Source organism: Oncorhynchus clarkii, chromosome 16, assembly GCF_045791955.1.
Source record: "Oncorhynchus clarkii lewisi isolate Uvic-CL-2024 chromosome 16, UVic_Ocla_1.0, whole genome shotgun sequence".
NCBI lineage: Eukaryota > Metazoa > Chordata > Actinopteri > Salmoniformes > Salmonidae > Oncorhynchus > Oncorhynchus clarkii.
Window position 1 is genome coordinate 51,106,681 of NC_092162.1, and position 16,020 is coordinate 51,122,700.

Sequence of the window (16,020 nt, forward strand, 5' to 3'; positions counted from 1 at the left end):
CTAAAAGCACTCCATGGCAGAAGGAAGTGTGACTGTAATTGGAGGAAAACTGGACATTTGCATTTATGTGCAAACACATTTCGATGAAGACTTGACATGGCAGAAGAAAGGCAGGAGCAACACCATGTACTTATGAAATTTATACAAAACATTTCAGCTACAAAACTAACCCGTGCCTATTTCTGTTTTTGCTGTTAATTTTTTAAATGTTTGGTTTTAATCAAGTGTTTTGAGTGTTTGCGCTCAGTATTATGGATATAGTTATTTTTAAATTTAGTTTTGAACTTGTCTAGTTGGAGAAAAATAAGGTAGGCTACTCTTTTAACCCTTCAGCTCTCTGTTACAAAACAATGTAAGAATAATTATATTGTGTGCATGATTGTAACTTTAAATATGACATCAGTTTTTAAACTGAGGTTAATGTATGTTTTCCCTGACATTTTGATGTCCTTGACAATTGTTCCAAGTAATGTTTGGATCATTAAGATAATACATTATATTGACATTTCTAACAGATTTTGAATAGCTCAATTCTGTATAGCTCATTCTGTAACAAAATATTTTGTTTACAATGTTTAGCTACTCTTATGCATTGTTCGCATTGTGAACTTAATGTGACATTGTATGAACCTGTTTGAATACCTTAGCAATTTGATATGACAGATGAAAGCGCTTCACAAAGTTTGATAAAAACATGTTCCCATGTGGGTTTAGAAAGCCATAAACAGAGAACCAGAAACTAGTCACACCTCAATCCTATTGACTGAAGTACTTTTGAACTATTGTACAGTGTGCGCATATACAGTATAATACAGTATATATATATATATATATATACACACAGTTGAAGTCGGAGGTTTACATACACCTTAGCCAAATACATTTAAACTCAGTTTTTTCACAATTACTGATATTTAATCCTAGTAAGAATTCCCTGTTTTAGGTCAGTTACGATCACCACTTTATTTAAAAAATGTGAAATGTCATAATAATAGTAGAGAGAATTATTTATTTCAGCTTTTATTTATTTAATCACATTCCAAGTGGGTCAGAAGTTTACATACACTCAATTAGTATTTGGTAGCATTGCCTTTACATTGTTTAACTTGGGTCAAATGTTTCAGGTAGCCTTCCACAAGCTTCCAACAATAAGTTGGGTGAATTTTGGCCCATTCCTCCTGACAGAGCTGGTGTAACTGAGTCAGGTTTGTAGGCCTCCTTGCTCACACACGATTTTTCACTTCTGCCCACACATTTTCTATAGGATTGAGGTCAGGGCTTTGTGATGGCCACTCCAATACCTTGACTTTGTTGTCCTTAAGCCATTTTGCCACATCTTTGGAATTTGTGCTTGGGATCATTGTCCATTTGGAAGACCCATTTGCGACCAAGCTTTAACTTCCTGACTGATGTCTTGATATGTTGCTTCAATATATCCAAATAATTTTCCTACCTCATGATGCCACCCCCACAACATGATGCTGCCACCCCCATGTTTCTTGTTTGGGATGGTATTTTTCGGCTTGCAAGTCTCCCCCTTTTTCCTCCAAACATAACGATGGTCATTATGGCCAAACAGTTCTATTTTTGTATCGTCAGACCAGAGGACATTTATCCAAAAAGTACCATCTTTGTCCCCATGTGCAGTTGCAAACCGTATCCTGGCTTTTTTATTGCGGTTTTGGAGAAAAAGGGACGTTTCATTTTTTTGTTGAGTTTATATATATATGTGTGTGTATATACCTTCTGGAGGAAACCTGGCACAATCCCTATGGTGAAGCATGGTGGTGGTAGCATTGTGCTGTGGGGAGGTTTTTCAGCGGCAGGGACTGGAAGACTAGTCAGGATCAAGGGAAAGATGAACTGAGCAAAGTACACTGAGTCAGAACTGTACAATTGAAAACCACACTGTCATGAGTGTCTGTCTGTCATGTGTGAGTTATGATCAATAAAATAAAATAAATTATACTGGCTCCTCCCTATGTCACATGACAGTTAAATCAAAAACCTGTTCCAGAGCACTCAGGACCTCAGACTGGGGTGAAGGCTCACCTTCCAACAGGACAACAACAGTAAGACAACGCAGGAGTGGCTTCAGGACAGCCAAGACAATGTAGGAGTGGCTTCGGGACAAGTCTCTGAGAGGCCAGGCCAGAGCCCGGACTTGAACCCGATCGAACATCTCTGGAGAGACCTGACATAGCTTGAGAGGATCTGCAGAGAAGAATGGGAGAAACTCCCCAAATACAGGTGTGCCAAGCTTGTAGTGTCAAGAAGACTCGAGGCTGTAATTGCTGCCAACAGTGCTTCAACAAAGTACTGCGTAAAGGGTCTGAATACTTACGTGAATATATATTTCCATTTTTTATATACATTTGCAAAAATGTCTAAACTGTTTTTGTTTTGTCATTATGGGGTATTGTGTGTAGATTTTGGGGGGTGGTAACATAACAAAATGTGGAAAAAGTTGAGGGGTCTGAATGCTTTCCGAATGCACTGTAGCACAAATCCCTGAGGTTCCTTACTGCTATTATAAACTGGTTACCAAAGTAATTAAAACCATGGCTTTCAGCCAATCAGCATTCAGGGCTCAAACCAGTTTATAAAATACATTTTAGCCTGCTTGTACACATAGATTCAAAGGGTTCAAACTAAAGTCTATTAAAATGTCTTAGCAAATCAGAATGGTGTGTTTTGAGAATGATAATCTATATATTTTAGGATTGTTATGTTCCACCCATTTTCGAGTCGTGTGAAATTATTGTAAATAAAAGTTTTGTTTATAGACAATGAAGCAAGCAGCTAGTATGTTATGTAATCCTGGTGTAGTCCCTTGTTGATACTTGTCATCAGGATATTCTTTGTGTTTAGGGGTGTAGTTATGGAGTTATATACTGTAGGCTTGTCACGAAGGCAACATTTTACAAACTATACGATACCAGGCCAAGTATCACAGTACCGAGTAGTATTGCGATACTACGGTGTAAAAATAAACTGTGGCCTAGCTCTTTCTAAACGTTCTCCAAAAACCTAAATTCACACTTATATTCAATGTTTTGAATAGAACTTCACACTGTTCAGTGTACAGTTCCAGTCAAAAGTTTGGACACCTACTCATTTCTCTTTATTTTTAGCAAAGGGAAATGACGGTCCATCATTACTTTAAGACATGAAGGTCAGTCAATCCAGAACATTTGAAGAACTTTGAAGAACATGTTTTCTTAAAGTTCTATTGTTAAAAACCATCAAGCACTATGATGAAACTGTCTCATGAGGACCGCCACAGGAAAGGAAGACCCAGATTTACCTCTGCTGCAGAGGATAAGTTCATTAGAGTTAACTGCAACTCAGAAATCGGCAACTAACTGCACCTCACGATTGCAGCTCAAATAAAGCTCAAGTAACAGACACATCTCAACATCAACTGTTCAGAGGAGACTGCGTGAATCAAGCCTTCATGTTTGAATTGTTGCAAAGAAACCACTACTAAAGGACACTAATAAGAAGCAAAGACTTGCTTGGGCCAAGAAACACGGGCAATGGACATTAGACCGGTGGAAATCTGTCCTTTGGTCTGATGATTCCAAATGTGAGATTTTTGGTTCCAACCTCCGTGTCTGTGAGACGCAGAGTAGGTGAACTGATGATCTCTGCATGTGTGGTACCCACCATGAAGCATGGAGGAGGAGCTGTGGTGGTGTGGGGGTGCCTTGCTGGTGACACTCTCAGTGATTTGTTTAGAATTCAAGGCACACTTAACCAGCATGGCTACCACAGCATTCTGCAGCGATACGCCATCCCATCTGGTTTGCGCTTAGTGGTACAATCATTTGTTTTTCAACAGGACAATGACCCAAAACACACCTCCAGGCAGTGCAAGGGCTATTTGACCAAGAAGGGGAGTGATGGAGTGCTACATCAGCTTATTAAAGAGCAGCGATCCTATCGAGCAGTGTGCGGATTTCTTATTTTTTCTCATCTTGTTCAACTGTTACCGTGCACCTGCAGAGGAGATGGCTCAGATGTTCGAGGGTCTTTTTGAATTTTGAAAACGTTAGGCACCAAACAGAATTGAAGGAACACCAGAAAGAAATATATTTTTGATATAGTTTACTTACATTAGGCCTGAATGAATCCTACCTTTTGAAGCACATCTCATGAGTAGTAAAGTTTTCCTTTCTTCCTGTGCCAATCAAATTTGCCTAAACCTACTGTCATGTTACCAGGTTGTTAGCTGTTGTTAGGTAACATGACTGAAAACGTTGTTTGTTATCAAACCAATAATTAGCGACCCTGGATTAGTTTCAAACGGCCTGTGACATGGTTTGTGAAATTATATAAAATGCGTGTGAATCCCAATAGAAAGAAAAAGACATGTCCGGTAATATGGGTCATTAAAAAAAATATATATATATATATATAAATGGTTTAGGCTAGAGACAAGCTGTTTTCTTTGCTGTAAAGCTGCAATCAATTGTCACAAAGCAGTGCTCCATTTTCCCTCTGACACTGAGAGGCTGATGACAGTGACCTTGCCTAGTCTACTTAGACTGGTCTGTGCTCTTGGTTATAACAGGCGACGAAATTATACAATGTGTCAACATTGCTCGCTTTGCGCGCTGCTCCAATGTTACAAATGTAACAACTGAAGACTCGTCTGGGTCTGCATCCCCCCTCGCTATCACTGCTAAATTATATATATTTTTTAAATGACGGCGGAATAGACACGCATGAAGAGTGGACGGAGAGAAGCAGGTGAGGAACTGATAGGGGATGCGGCTGGCTGATTACAGCTGCCACATGTGATATGCACATTAAAGTGAAGTGGATATTATTGGACCTGCACAAACAACAGACTAGTGGATGCTTCAGTTCAAACATTTTAGAAAAAAATCAGTAGTATCATATGAAACGGTACTACGGTATTCTAAAATGTTGGTATCATGACGTTTTTGTATTGTGATATTACAGTGGTAACGGTATACCATGCAACACTAATATACTGTGTGTGTGTTTTCAGATCTTGGAGGAGGTAGAGAGGCGCAGGGAGATCTGTCCAGCCCTGGTGTCCCCCTTCATGCGTAGCGTCTTGGAGGCTCCTTTTCCCGCCTCTGGACGCACCATCACACTCAGGAGCTTCCTCCCAGGCTCAGGAAATGAGGTAACACAATCACACCACTAAGAGGACCTCTAGGACTCCATGTAAAGAGTAACTACAGGGGGAGATGGGGCAAAAGTCTGTCCTCTCCTCCGTGACCCAGAAACTGCAAAGTGGTCGCCGTATGTAGGAGAGTGTCAATTCATTAATAGGCGAACAGAGGAGTGAGTGTCTTCCTCTTCTCGATAACCTCCTCCCGCCGAGGAAGCACAAGTGTATTCTCCCGGCGGCTAGCCTGTAAATGTTTCAAAATCCACAACAACCTCTTTGAATCAGCTGTTTTCGTGAAGGAGAAAAGCATGTACACATTTGAAAACGATACACTACTTATCCTTTTACATATTAAATGTTTTGCACAACTAGCAACATTTTTACTACTTTACACATTTATTTTGGGATTCAACCCCTGCAAACCAAATTTGCATGATGACGTGCTAGTGGAGGAGAGTCCCATTTCATACAAGCACATTTGTTTCCTCACTTCCTCGATTACATTTGACCTTTTTCAAAAGTAGGCAAGGATTCGAGCAAAACAAATAAAAAATCTCTCAGGGAGTTCGGAGAAGTAACAAGAGGAAGTGACAACGTTTAGTTAAGTTCCTACCTCTTTATTGCAGACACTATGTCAACAACATCTGCAATCATGTGCAATGTCTCTGCCCAGAAATCAACTATTGTTGTAAGAGTTTTATTTGGTCAAATAACTGAGCAATAGCCAACCTGTGTGTTTGTGTGTCGGGGTGTGTGTTTGGGTGTGTACTTGTGTGATCAGGTGCTGATGCTGTTCCGGCCGGTAGACTCAAGGCTGGAGCATGTGGACTTTGAGAGCCTGCTGCAGTGCCTGAGCGTTGGGAGACCCCTACAGGTATTTGCCTCTCTGCTACTGGAGAGGAGGGTCATCTTCATTGCTGACAAACTCAGGTAAGGAGTTTCCTCTAGTACACACAGGTTCACTGTCGTCTCCAGCTCGGCTTGGGAGACAGTAGGAGGGCAGGAACAGCAAAGCACTGGTCCAGGGTGGAATGTATTGTGTGCTTTGCTCTCCTGTTGGTCGGTGTAAATGTACATAGTATTATACGTATGGACTCCATATATTACATTTTTAACCTTTATTTAACTAGGCAAGTCAGTTAAGAACAAATTCTTATTTTCAATGACGGCCTAGGAACAGTGGGTTAACTGCCTGTTCAGGGGCAGAACGACAGATTTGTACCTTGTCAGCTCGGGGTTTGAAGTTGCAACCTTCTGGTTACTAGTCCAACACTCTAACCACTAGGCTACCCTACCTTGACATGCGTTGTCTGTAAAGTGGGTGCCTCTTCTCAGGAGTTGATCATCTCTTCATCCCTCTCTCTTCTCTTCAGTGTGCTGTCTCGTTGTGGCCATGCCGCGCTGGCGCTGCTCTTCCCGTTCACCTGGCAGCATACATTTGTGCCTGTGCTGCCCGCTAGCATGCTAGACATCAGCTGCTCTCCCACTCCCTTCCTCATGGGGGCGCTGGCGCCCTGCCTGTCCAAACTTCTGGAGCTGCCCATAGAGGAGGTCTGATTCCCAGTGGCTAGTCACTAGATGGCCATGCTACAAAGGAAAAATTGTTTTATTTCATCAGAATTGATGAGCAGTGATGACTAGTTCCTTGATATAGGATTAGGGTTACTTACAATTCTGTTGCGCACAGTTGTTTACCAGAATTAAAGGTAGACTCCGCGATATGATGTAGATGCAGAAAGTAAACCGCATAGGGGGTCAATTTTCACAACAACTAAGAGAGGTTAAGCGCAAGGTTCAACTTCTCCGCTGTTTTGGTCCTGTGGCTACCACACTGTTTCAGCGTGATGTTGGCGAACCATTGCAATTGTCTGCATTATTTCCAATCCCCCATATTTTTTTGGTAAATATATATATCCATACACGCATGCATATATATACACCTATATACATACACATACCTATATAGGCATACATACTTTTAAAAATAATATACCTTTATTATTATTCCCAGCAAACCCTACCACCGATCCCCCAATTGAAGTAAACTAATAAACACTTCTGCTTCTACCTTCAATCCATACATTTTATACACATTCTACAGACACAAGTCTACTTTACAATAGTTCTATAGGTAAATAATTTGTCCATTTTATTTTCAGGGATGAAATTCCTACCGAAGAAGTGACAATGTCAGCGGTCTGGTTGAAAATGCTTCTGTAGGAGAAGATGAGGATCTTCCGCGGGATTGGCCGTGTGCAAATGATGTCACGGATATAGATATGCACTTGAATCGATCAGAACATAACGGTGTTTGGCACATAGGCCGACAGTCTTAGATATAGGGCTCGGGTTGAGACAGGACCATACTCTTCGTATTGCCCTAAAAGCACTCCATGGCAGAAGGAAGTGTGACTGTAATTGGAGGAAAACTGGACATTTGCATTTATGTGCAAACACATTTCGATGAAGACTTGACATGGCAGAAGAAAGGCAGGAGCAACACCATGTACTTATGAAATTTATACAAAACATTTCAGCTACAAAACTAACCCGTGCCTATTTCTGTTTTTGCTGTTAATTTTTTAAATGTTTGGTTTTAATCAAGTGTTTTGAGTGTTTGCGCTCAGTATTATGGATATAGTTATTTTTAAATTTAGTTTTGAACTTGTCTAGTTGGAGAAAAATAAGGTAGGCTACTCTTTTAACCCTTCAGCTCTCTGTTACAAAACAATGTAAGAATAATTATATTGTGTGCATGATTGTAACTTTAAATATGACATCAGTTTTTAAACTGAGGTTAATGTATGTTTTCCCTGACATTTTGATGTCCTTGACAATTGTTCCAAGTAATGTTTGGATCATTAAGATAATACATTATATTGACATTTCTAACAGATTTTGAATAGCTCAATTCTGTATAGCTCATTCTGTAACAAAATATTTTGTTTACAATGTTTAGCTACTCTTATGCATTGTTCGCATTGTGAACTTAATGTGACATTGTATGAACCTGTTTGAATACCTTAGCAATTTGATATGACAGATGAAAGCGCTTCACAAAGTTTGATAAAAACATGTTCCCATGTGGGTTTAGAAAGCCATAAACAGAGAACCAGAAACTAGTCACACCTCAATCCTATTGACTGAAGTACTTTTGAACTATTGTACAGTGTGCGCATATACAGTATAATACAGTATATATATATATATATATATATATACACACAGTTGAAGTCGGAGGTTTACATACACCTTAGCCAAATACATTTAAACTCAGTTTTTTCACAATTACTGATATTTAATCCTAGTAAGAATTCCCTGTTTTAGGTCAGTTACGATCACCACTTTATTTTAAAAATGTGAAATGTCATAATAATAGTAGAGAGAATTATTTATTTCAGCTTTTATTTATTTAATCACATTCCAAGTGGGTCAGAAGTTTACATACACTCAATTAGTATTTGGTAGCATTGCCTTTACATTGTTTAACTTGGGTCAAATGTTTCAGGTAGCCTTCCACAAGCTTCCAACAATAAGTTGGGTGAATTTTGGCCCATTCCTCCTGACAGAGCTGGTGTAACTGAGTCAGGTTTGTAGGCCTCCTTGCTCACACACGATTTTTCACTTCTGCCCACACATTTTCTATAGGATTGAGGTCAGGGCTTTGTGATGGCCACTCCAATACCTTGACTTTGTTGTCCTTAAGCCATTTTGCCACATCTTTGGAATTTGTGCTTGGGATCATTGTCCATTTGGAAGACCCATTTGCGACCAAGCTTTAACTTCCTGACTGATGTCTTGATATGTTGCTTCAATATATCCAAATAATTTTCCTACCTCATGATGCCACCCCCACAACATGATGCTGCCACCCCCATGTTTCTTGTTTGGGATGGTATTTTTCGGCTTGCAAGTCTCCCCCTTTTTCCTCCAAACATAACGATGGTCATTATGGCCAAACAGTTCTATTTTTGTATCGTCAGACCAGAGGACATTTATCCAAAAAGTACCATCTTTGTCCCCATGTGCAGTTGCAAACCGTATCCTGGCTTTTTTATTGCGGTTTTGGAGCAGTGGCTTCTTCCTTGCTGAGCGGCCTTTCAGGTTATGTGGATATAGGATTCGTTTTACTGTGGGTATAGATACTTTTGTACCTGTTTCCTCCAGCATCTTCACAAGGTCCTTTGCTGTTGTTCTGGGATTGATTTGCACTTTTCGCACCAAAGTACGTTCATCTCTAGGAGACAGAACACATCTCCTTCCTGAGCGGTTTGACGCCTGCGTGGTCCCATAGTGTTTCTACTTGCATACTATTGTTTGTACAGATGAACATGGTACCTTCAGGCATTTGGAAATTGCTCCCAAGGATGAACCAGACTTGTGGAGGTCTACATTTTTTTCTGAGGTCTTGGCTGATTTATTTTGATTTTCCCATGATGTCAAGCAATGAGGCACTGAGTGTAAAGGTAGGCCTTGAAATACATCCACAGGTACACCTCCAATAGGCTAATTGACATCATTTGAGTCGATCAGAAGCTTTTAAAGCCATGTCATTTTCTGGAATTTTCCAGAAAGCTGTTTAAAGGCACAGTCAACTTAGTGTATGTAAACTTCTGACGCACTGGAATAGTGATTCAGTGAAATAATCTAAACAATTGTTGGAAAAATGACTTGTCATGCACAAAGTAGATGTCCTAACTGACTTGCCAAAACTATAGTTTGTTAACAAGAAATTTGTGGAGTGGTTGAAAAGCAAGTTTTAATGACTCGAACCTAAGTGTATGTAAACTTCCGACTTCAGCTATATATATATATATATATATATATATATATATATATATATATATACACACACACACATATCTCAGTACAACTCAAAAGTTTAGATACACCTACTCATTCAAGGGTTTTTCTTTAGTTTTGCTATTTTCTACATTGTAGAATAATCATGTAGTAACCAAAAGTGTTCAACAAATCTAAATATATTTGAGATTCTTCCATGTAGCCATCCCTTTGCCTGACAGCTTTGCACACTTTTGGCTTTCTCTCAACCAGTTTCATGAGGAATGGTTTTCCAACAGTCTTGAAAGAGTTCCCACATATGCTGAGCACTTGTTGGCTGTTTTTCCTTCACTCTGTGGTCCAACTCATCCCAAACCATCTCAATTGAGTTGAGGTCGGCTGATTGTGGAGGCCAGGTCATCTGATGCAGCACTCCATTACTCTCTTTGGTCAAATAGCTCTTACACAGCCTGGAGATGTGTTTTAGGTCATTGTCCTGTTGAAAAACAAATGATAGTCCCAGTAAGCACAAACCAGATGGGATGGCGTATCGCTGCTGAATACTGTGGTAGCCATGCTGGTTAAGTGTGCCTTGAATTCTAAACAAATCACTGACAGTGTCACCAGAAAAGCAGCACCACACCATCACACCTCCTCCTACATGCTCCATGGTGGGAACCACACATGCAGAGATCATCAGTTCACCTACTCTGCGTCTCACAAAGACACTGAGGTTGGAACCAAAGATCTCACATTTGGACTCATCAAACCAAAGGACAGATTTCCACCGGTCTAATGTCCATTTTTCATGTTTCTTGGTCTAAGCAAGTCTCTTCTTCTCATTGGTGTCCTTTAGTAGTGGTTTCTTTGCAACAATTTGACCATGATTGCCTGATTCACTCAGTCTCCTCTGAAGAGTTGCTGTTGAGACGTGTCTGTTACTTGAACTCTGAAGCATTATTTTTTGGGCTGCAATTTATGAGGCTGGTAACTCTAATGAACTTCTCCTCTGCAGCAGAGGTAACTATGGGTCTTTCTTTCCTGTGACTGTCCTCATGAGAGCCAGTTTCATCATAGCACTTTATGTTTTTTGTGACTGCACTTGAAGAAACTTTAAAAGTTCTTGAAATGTTCTGCATTGGCTGACCTTCATGTCTTAAAGTAATGATGGACTGTTGTTTCTCTTTGCTTATTTTAGCTGTTATTGCCATAATATGGACTTGGTATTTTACCAAATAGGGCCATCTTCTAACACTACTGATTGGCTCAAATGCATAGAGAAGGAAATAAATTCCACAAATTAACTTTTAACAAGGCACACCTGTTAAGTGAAATGCATTTCAGGTGACTACCTCGAAGCTGGTTGAGAGAATGCCAAGCGTGTGCAAAGCTGTCATCAAGGCAAAGGGTGGCTACTTTGAAGAATCACAAATATAAAATATATTTTGATTTTTTTCACACTTTTGGTTACTACATGATTCCATGTGTTATTTCATAGTGTTGATGTCTTCACTATTATTCTACAATGTAGAAAATAGTAAAAAAAAAAATATTAATGAATGTGTGTCCAAACTTTTGACTGGTACTATGTATATATATTTAAAAAATTGCAAGTGAAATGTCCACCATACATTTTTTTTAAATAAATGTGCTCGTACTAAATGTGAGTGTGGTATTCATTCATGTCTCCACTACTGTCACCAACAACATATTTTTATATTTTATTTCCTAATGGCATGCTATTTTTGTGTTAATTAGTCCTAATGACCTGAACCAGGGTTTGCCAAACTCTGCACATTTTGGTTTTTGGCATAGCAGTACACAGTTGATTTCAAGTAAACATCAATCTTTTATCATTTGAATCAGCATTGTACTGTTAGGGCAAAAACCAAAACGTGCACCTCTTGGGTCCTGAGGACCGAATTTGGGAAACACTGACCTAAATAAACTATTACATAATAAACACTTACTTCAGGATGCAAATTAGATATTATTACTACTATGTTATTACTACTATGTTTACTATGTTGCATATGAAAAACTAATTTAGATAAAGAACTACTCCAGGGCGTAGGGAGCGCTGTAAAACCAAAGGCCACCATCAAACGCCAATGGAAAATATGTTCAGCCTCCCGGAAGACAGCAGGAGCGAGTGGCCACAGATAGAACAATGAGACAGATCTTTCACCGGATGTATAAATGTGTTGCATACTTTTGGCGTTTCCACTCATTACCAAATATGGAATATGATTGATTTTGGCCGACATTGTGCAAAATTTCTCATCGATGAAACATTTGATCTCGATACAGTTTTCTGTTCCCAAAACTAGAATATGTTATGAACAGAGTGGACTAAGTTTAGTAGACTTTACCTTTGCAAAAGTTTTTTTTTTAAATCGTTATTTAAAAGGAGTGCAAAGGCGAATTTAGTTATTGCACACGCGCACTTCAGAGGTGGCGTTCCCTAACGGAAATATGCAGATATAGGCTAGAACGCGCCAATAGGATCTTGCAAGCTCGTGTTATAAGCTCGGCCCACATCCTTGCTTGTTCTCCCCTCTATGACAAATGTGTTCCCATTGAAAATGGCAGACTGTGGGCTATCTTGATTTAGTTATAAAAATCTTCGGGCCGGCCACGTTGTTAGGATTCCACAAATTAGCACAGCCACAAAGTTCAAATTGTCTGTATCGTAAAAAAAAATCATGAAAACGAACATTTGCTTTTTGATCATAATTTAAGGTTGGGGTTGATGTTGGTAGATGGGTTAGGTTTGAAATGATAAGACAAATTATATAAATGGCGGGGTTTATGACTTTGTGGCTGTGGTAACTAGTGACGACCGCGTTGTTTTGCTGCTAAAACAACTAGCTAGTTAGCGGTGCTAGCTAGTAAACAAACAACTGAACTGAATATGTCTGGAACTTCATCAGTAGCTGGTGAAGTATTTGTAGACGCCCTGCCGTATTTTGACCAGGGTTATGATGCAGCTGGCGTCAGAGAGGCGGTAAGTATCTGCTCTATAGGCATAGTTATCAGTTGCTGACTAACGTTCGCTAGTCTAGCTATAGTTAGCTAGCAGGCAAGTAACTGACAAAGTTAGTGCAATCAGGGATCCTTAGAACGTCCCTTACCTAACCTTAATAATTTCACATGTCAACTTTATTGGGATGGCAACAGTGAATGTACTGCTGGTGTACCATAACACTATCGGTGTGATCAAAGCGTAAGAGCGTCTACTAAGTGACTAAAATGTCAACGTAAAATGGGGTGACGTCCCAAGGACCTATGATAGACATGAGTAAGCCATGGAAGCAAAGTAACGTCAACGTGGCTACTGTCAATAAAAAAAAGTATTATCTTGCTAATCTGGTCGTGTTAGAATCATGCCTCAAGCAACCGCCATCATCGGCTAACGTACAATAACATACAGTAGCTAGCTAGCCAGGTCACCCCTCAAAGAGGTACGAGTCTAGCTAGTTACTGTAGTACTATGCTGACTGTTCATATGTATTCATTTCCATACACAGGCAGCAGCCTTGGTAGAAGAGGAGACTCGCAGATACAGACCTACAAAGAACTATCTCAGTTATATACCCACACCTGATTTCACTACCTTTGAAGTAAGTATCACTTACACGTTCCACATTCTATTAAAACAAAAAGCCATAAATGAATATGCACATAATGTCATGCTGTAATATGCTTATGGATTTTGACTGTCAACTGTGATGCTCTACAATTACATTATGTGAAGCAAATACTAATGCTTATATATCACCCATCAGACTGAAATCATGAGGAACGAGTTTGAGAGGCTAGCAGCCCGGCAGCCTCTGGAACTTCTCAGCATGAAGAGGTCAACCCAGTCTACTCTTTTGCACATAGCAAAAAAAGTCCTGTTAAAAAATATTGCTAACATTCAATCACACATTCAGTTCGGAAGTGATGCCTTTAAACCCTCGTTGTCCTGAGTGTATACCCAACTGTTTTATTTTTCACCTGTGCAGATATGAGCTTCCTGCTCCATCGTCAGGGCAGAAGAATGACATCACTGCATGGCAGGATTGTGTGAACAACTCCATGGCTCAGCTGGAGCATCAGGCAGTGCGCATTGAGAACCTGGAACTCATGGCACACTATGGCACCAACGCATGGAAGGTCTACAATGAGTGAGTCAGTGGCTGCTGCCTGTGCACAGTAGAGCTCTTCATTTATCTTAAAGTCCAGGAAAGAGTCACAGAGGAAAACCAAACTGATTTGATTTAACAAATGGGGCTCGATTAGTGATTTAAATCGGACAGGAAAGAATATCCTTGTTTTGTTTTGTTTTGTTTTTTTGTTTTTTTAACACATGCTTGTCCTGAGGAGTAAAGTATAGGTTCACAGGAACTTTTTGACATTGCCTTAATATTGGTCATTATTTCACTCTACAGTAACCTGGCCTTTATGATTGAATTGGCTCAAAAGGAACTACAGAAATGTAGGTAAGTAAATGGTGTGAAAACATTCTGTTACGATTTACAAGTCATGTATCACATTCATGGTTAGCTTGTTTAGTTGTAGTTTTGGAAAGAGTCTGACACAAACTGTCAACAAGCTTCTGCATAATGTTTTTTTTAACAGCCTTTTCTGTTTGTGTGTTATTTTTTGCAGAAAGCAGATTCAGGACTTGAACTGGCAACGAAAGAATGATCAGCTTGCAGGCGGGGCCAAGCTGAGAGAGCTGGAGTCAAAGTCAGTTCTGTAAATGTTGTATTTTTCATTACTGTTCTCTAAATGTGGTATGATTGTCAATGATTTTTAAATCCTTGCTATCTCTCATAACAGTTGGGTGTCCCTCGTAAGTAAGAACTATGAGATTGAACGTGCCATCGTCCAGTTGGAGAATGAAGTTGGAAAGCTCAAACAGCAACAGGGTGACGAGAACAAGGAAAATATTCGACAGGACTTCTAGAACTCAAGCCTTGTGCGAGACCCCTTCTACAAAAAAATAAAATGTTAAGCTTGCAGCTGAGAACCAACATGAAAAGAAAAGGACTCTCCAAACTTTCAGAAGAACATATTTGCCTTGGCTCCACAGTTTCTTTACATTAGTGTCAGACAGTGACCATTCAAAAACCATGGGTCGTGTAAAGAACTTTTTCATTGTACCTCGAGATCACTTAAGAAGTGAACTCTGGTCAATTTTTAAATGTTTGTCAATTTAAGTAGTTCTAAATTGAGGTAGAGTTAAGCATAACTAATGATGCTGTCTACCAAATTCACATGATTTCTTCCCATATAGACAAGCACAAAAACATGCTAGCATGTTTAGAACATTTGTGATACAATAAGTTTTTGTACATGTAATATTTTAATTTTTTTAAATAGACTTATAATAAAATGATGTTGAAACATGTGTGTTTGTTCATGGATTGGTTATGTCTACTGTCAAAAGTACTACCAACAGATGGGCCCTGATTCTTGCCTGTAAAAAGCCTGTCAGTGAATATTAACCAAGTTGAAAATGAGAAGCTATAGAGCCCCACAGTGGAGGTGTCATAATGCCAATAAAACCTGGCGGTCAAACGGAATTGGTTCCAATTGTAATTTCACCATTATTTTTTCCCAATAGGGATTTTAGAAACACTTAAAATAAGGGCTGTGTTTCGTGTAGGATTACCCTGGTGTGATTATTTAATAACCATGTAAATCTCAAACAAGGTGACTTATCAGTATATTCGGCTCTATTTACTCTCAATTTGAAAATGCTAATTAGCATGGAAGTAGACATATGCAAAACTACAAATCCTAGCAAGCTCCTGCATGTCATTTCTGACACCTTTGCTAACGGGTAATGTGTCAATTTAAAACTTGCACAAGACAGTTCATAGAATTGTCAATTTAAAGAAATGTAGCCAATTTATTCATTACTCAATTTAGTTAATCCAGAGATTCTTACTTTTGCCTCGATTCAGCAGTTTTGTCCAGATTATCATGGCATTTGCAGTTTTTATGATAGCCACATTAGCAGCTAATTAGCGTTTCATTTTTGGGGGGTAAATACAGACAAATAAATTGATAAGTCTCCTTGTCCTAGAGAGACC

At 39.4% G+C, this 16,020-nt stretch overlaps 1 protein-coding gene across 1 annotated transcript; it reads left to right on the top strand.

Moving 5' to 3' along the window:
- Positions 1-12,492: 12,492 nt before the first annotated feature.
- Positions 12,493-15,332, top strand: LOC139367685 (pre-mRNA-splicing factor SPF27). The gene is made up of 7 exons (XM_071105970.1): positions 12,493-12,938; positions 13,462-13,554; positions 13,720-13,790; positions 13,942-14,103; positions 14,368-14,418; positions 14,588-14,668; positions 14,762-15,332. Exons 1-7 carry the CDS (start codon positions 12,846-12,848, stop codon positions 14,886-14,888), a joined length of 678 nt encoding a protein of 225 aa, XP_070962071.1. The 5' UTR covers positions 12,493-12,845; the 3' UTR covers positions 14,889-15,332.
- Positions 15,333-16,020: the final 688 nt, after the last annotated feature.

Excerpts from the sequence above, each read along its gene's own strand:
- LOC139367685 (XM_071105970.1), top strand. The coding sequence starts at position 12,846 with ATGTCTGGAACTTCATCAGTAGCTGGTGAAGTATTTGTAGACGCCCTG. Across the intron at positions 13,555-13,719 it reads CTGATTTCACTACCTTTGAA|ACTGAAATCATGAGGAACGA; the intron begins GTAAGTATCACT and ends ATCACCCATCAG. Across the intron at positions 14,669-14,761 it reads CTGAGAGAGCTGGAGTCAAA|TTGGGTGTCCCTCGTAAGTA; the intron begins GTCAGTTCTGTA and ends CTCTCATAACAG.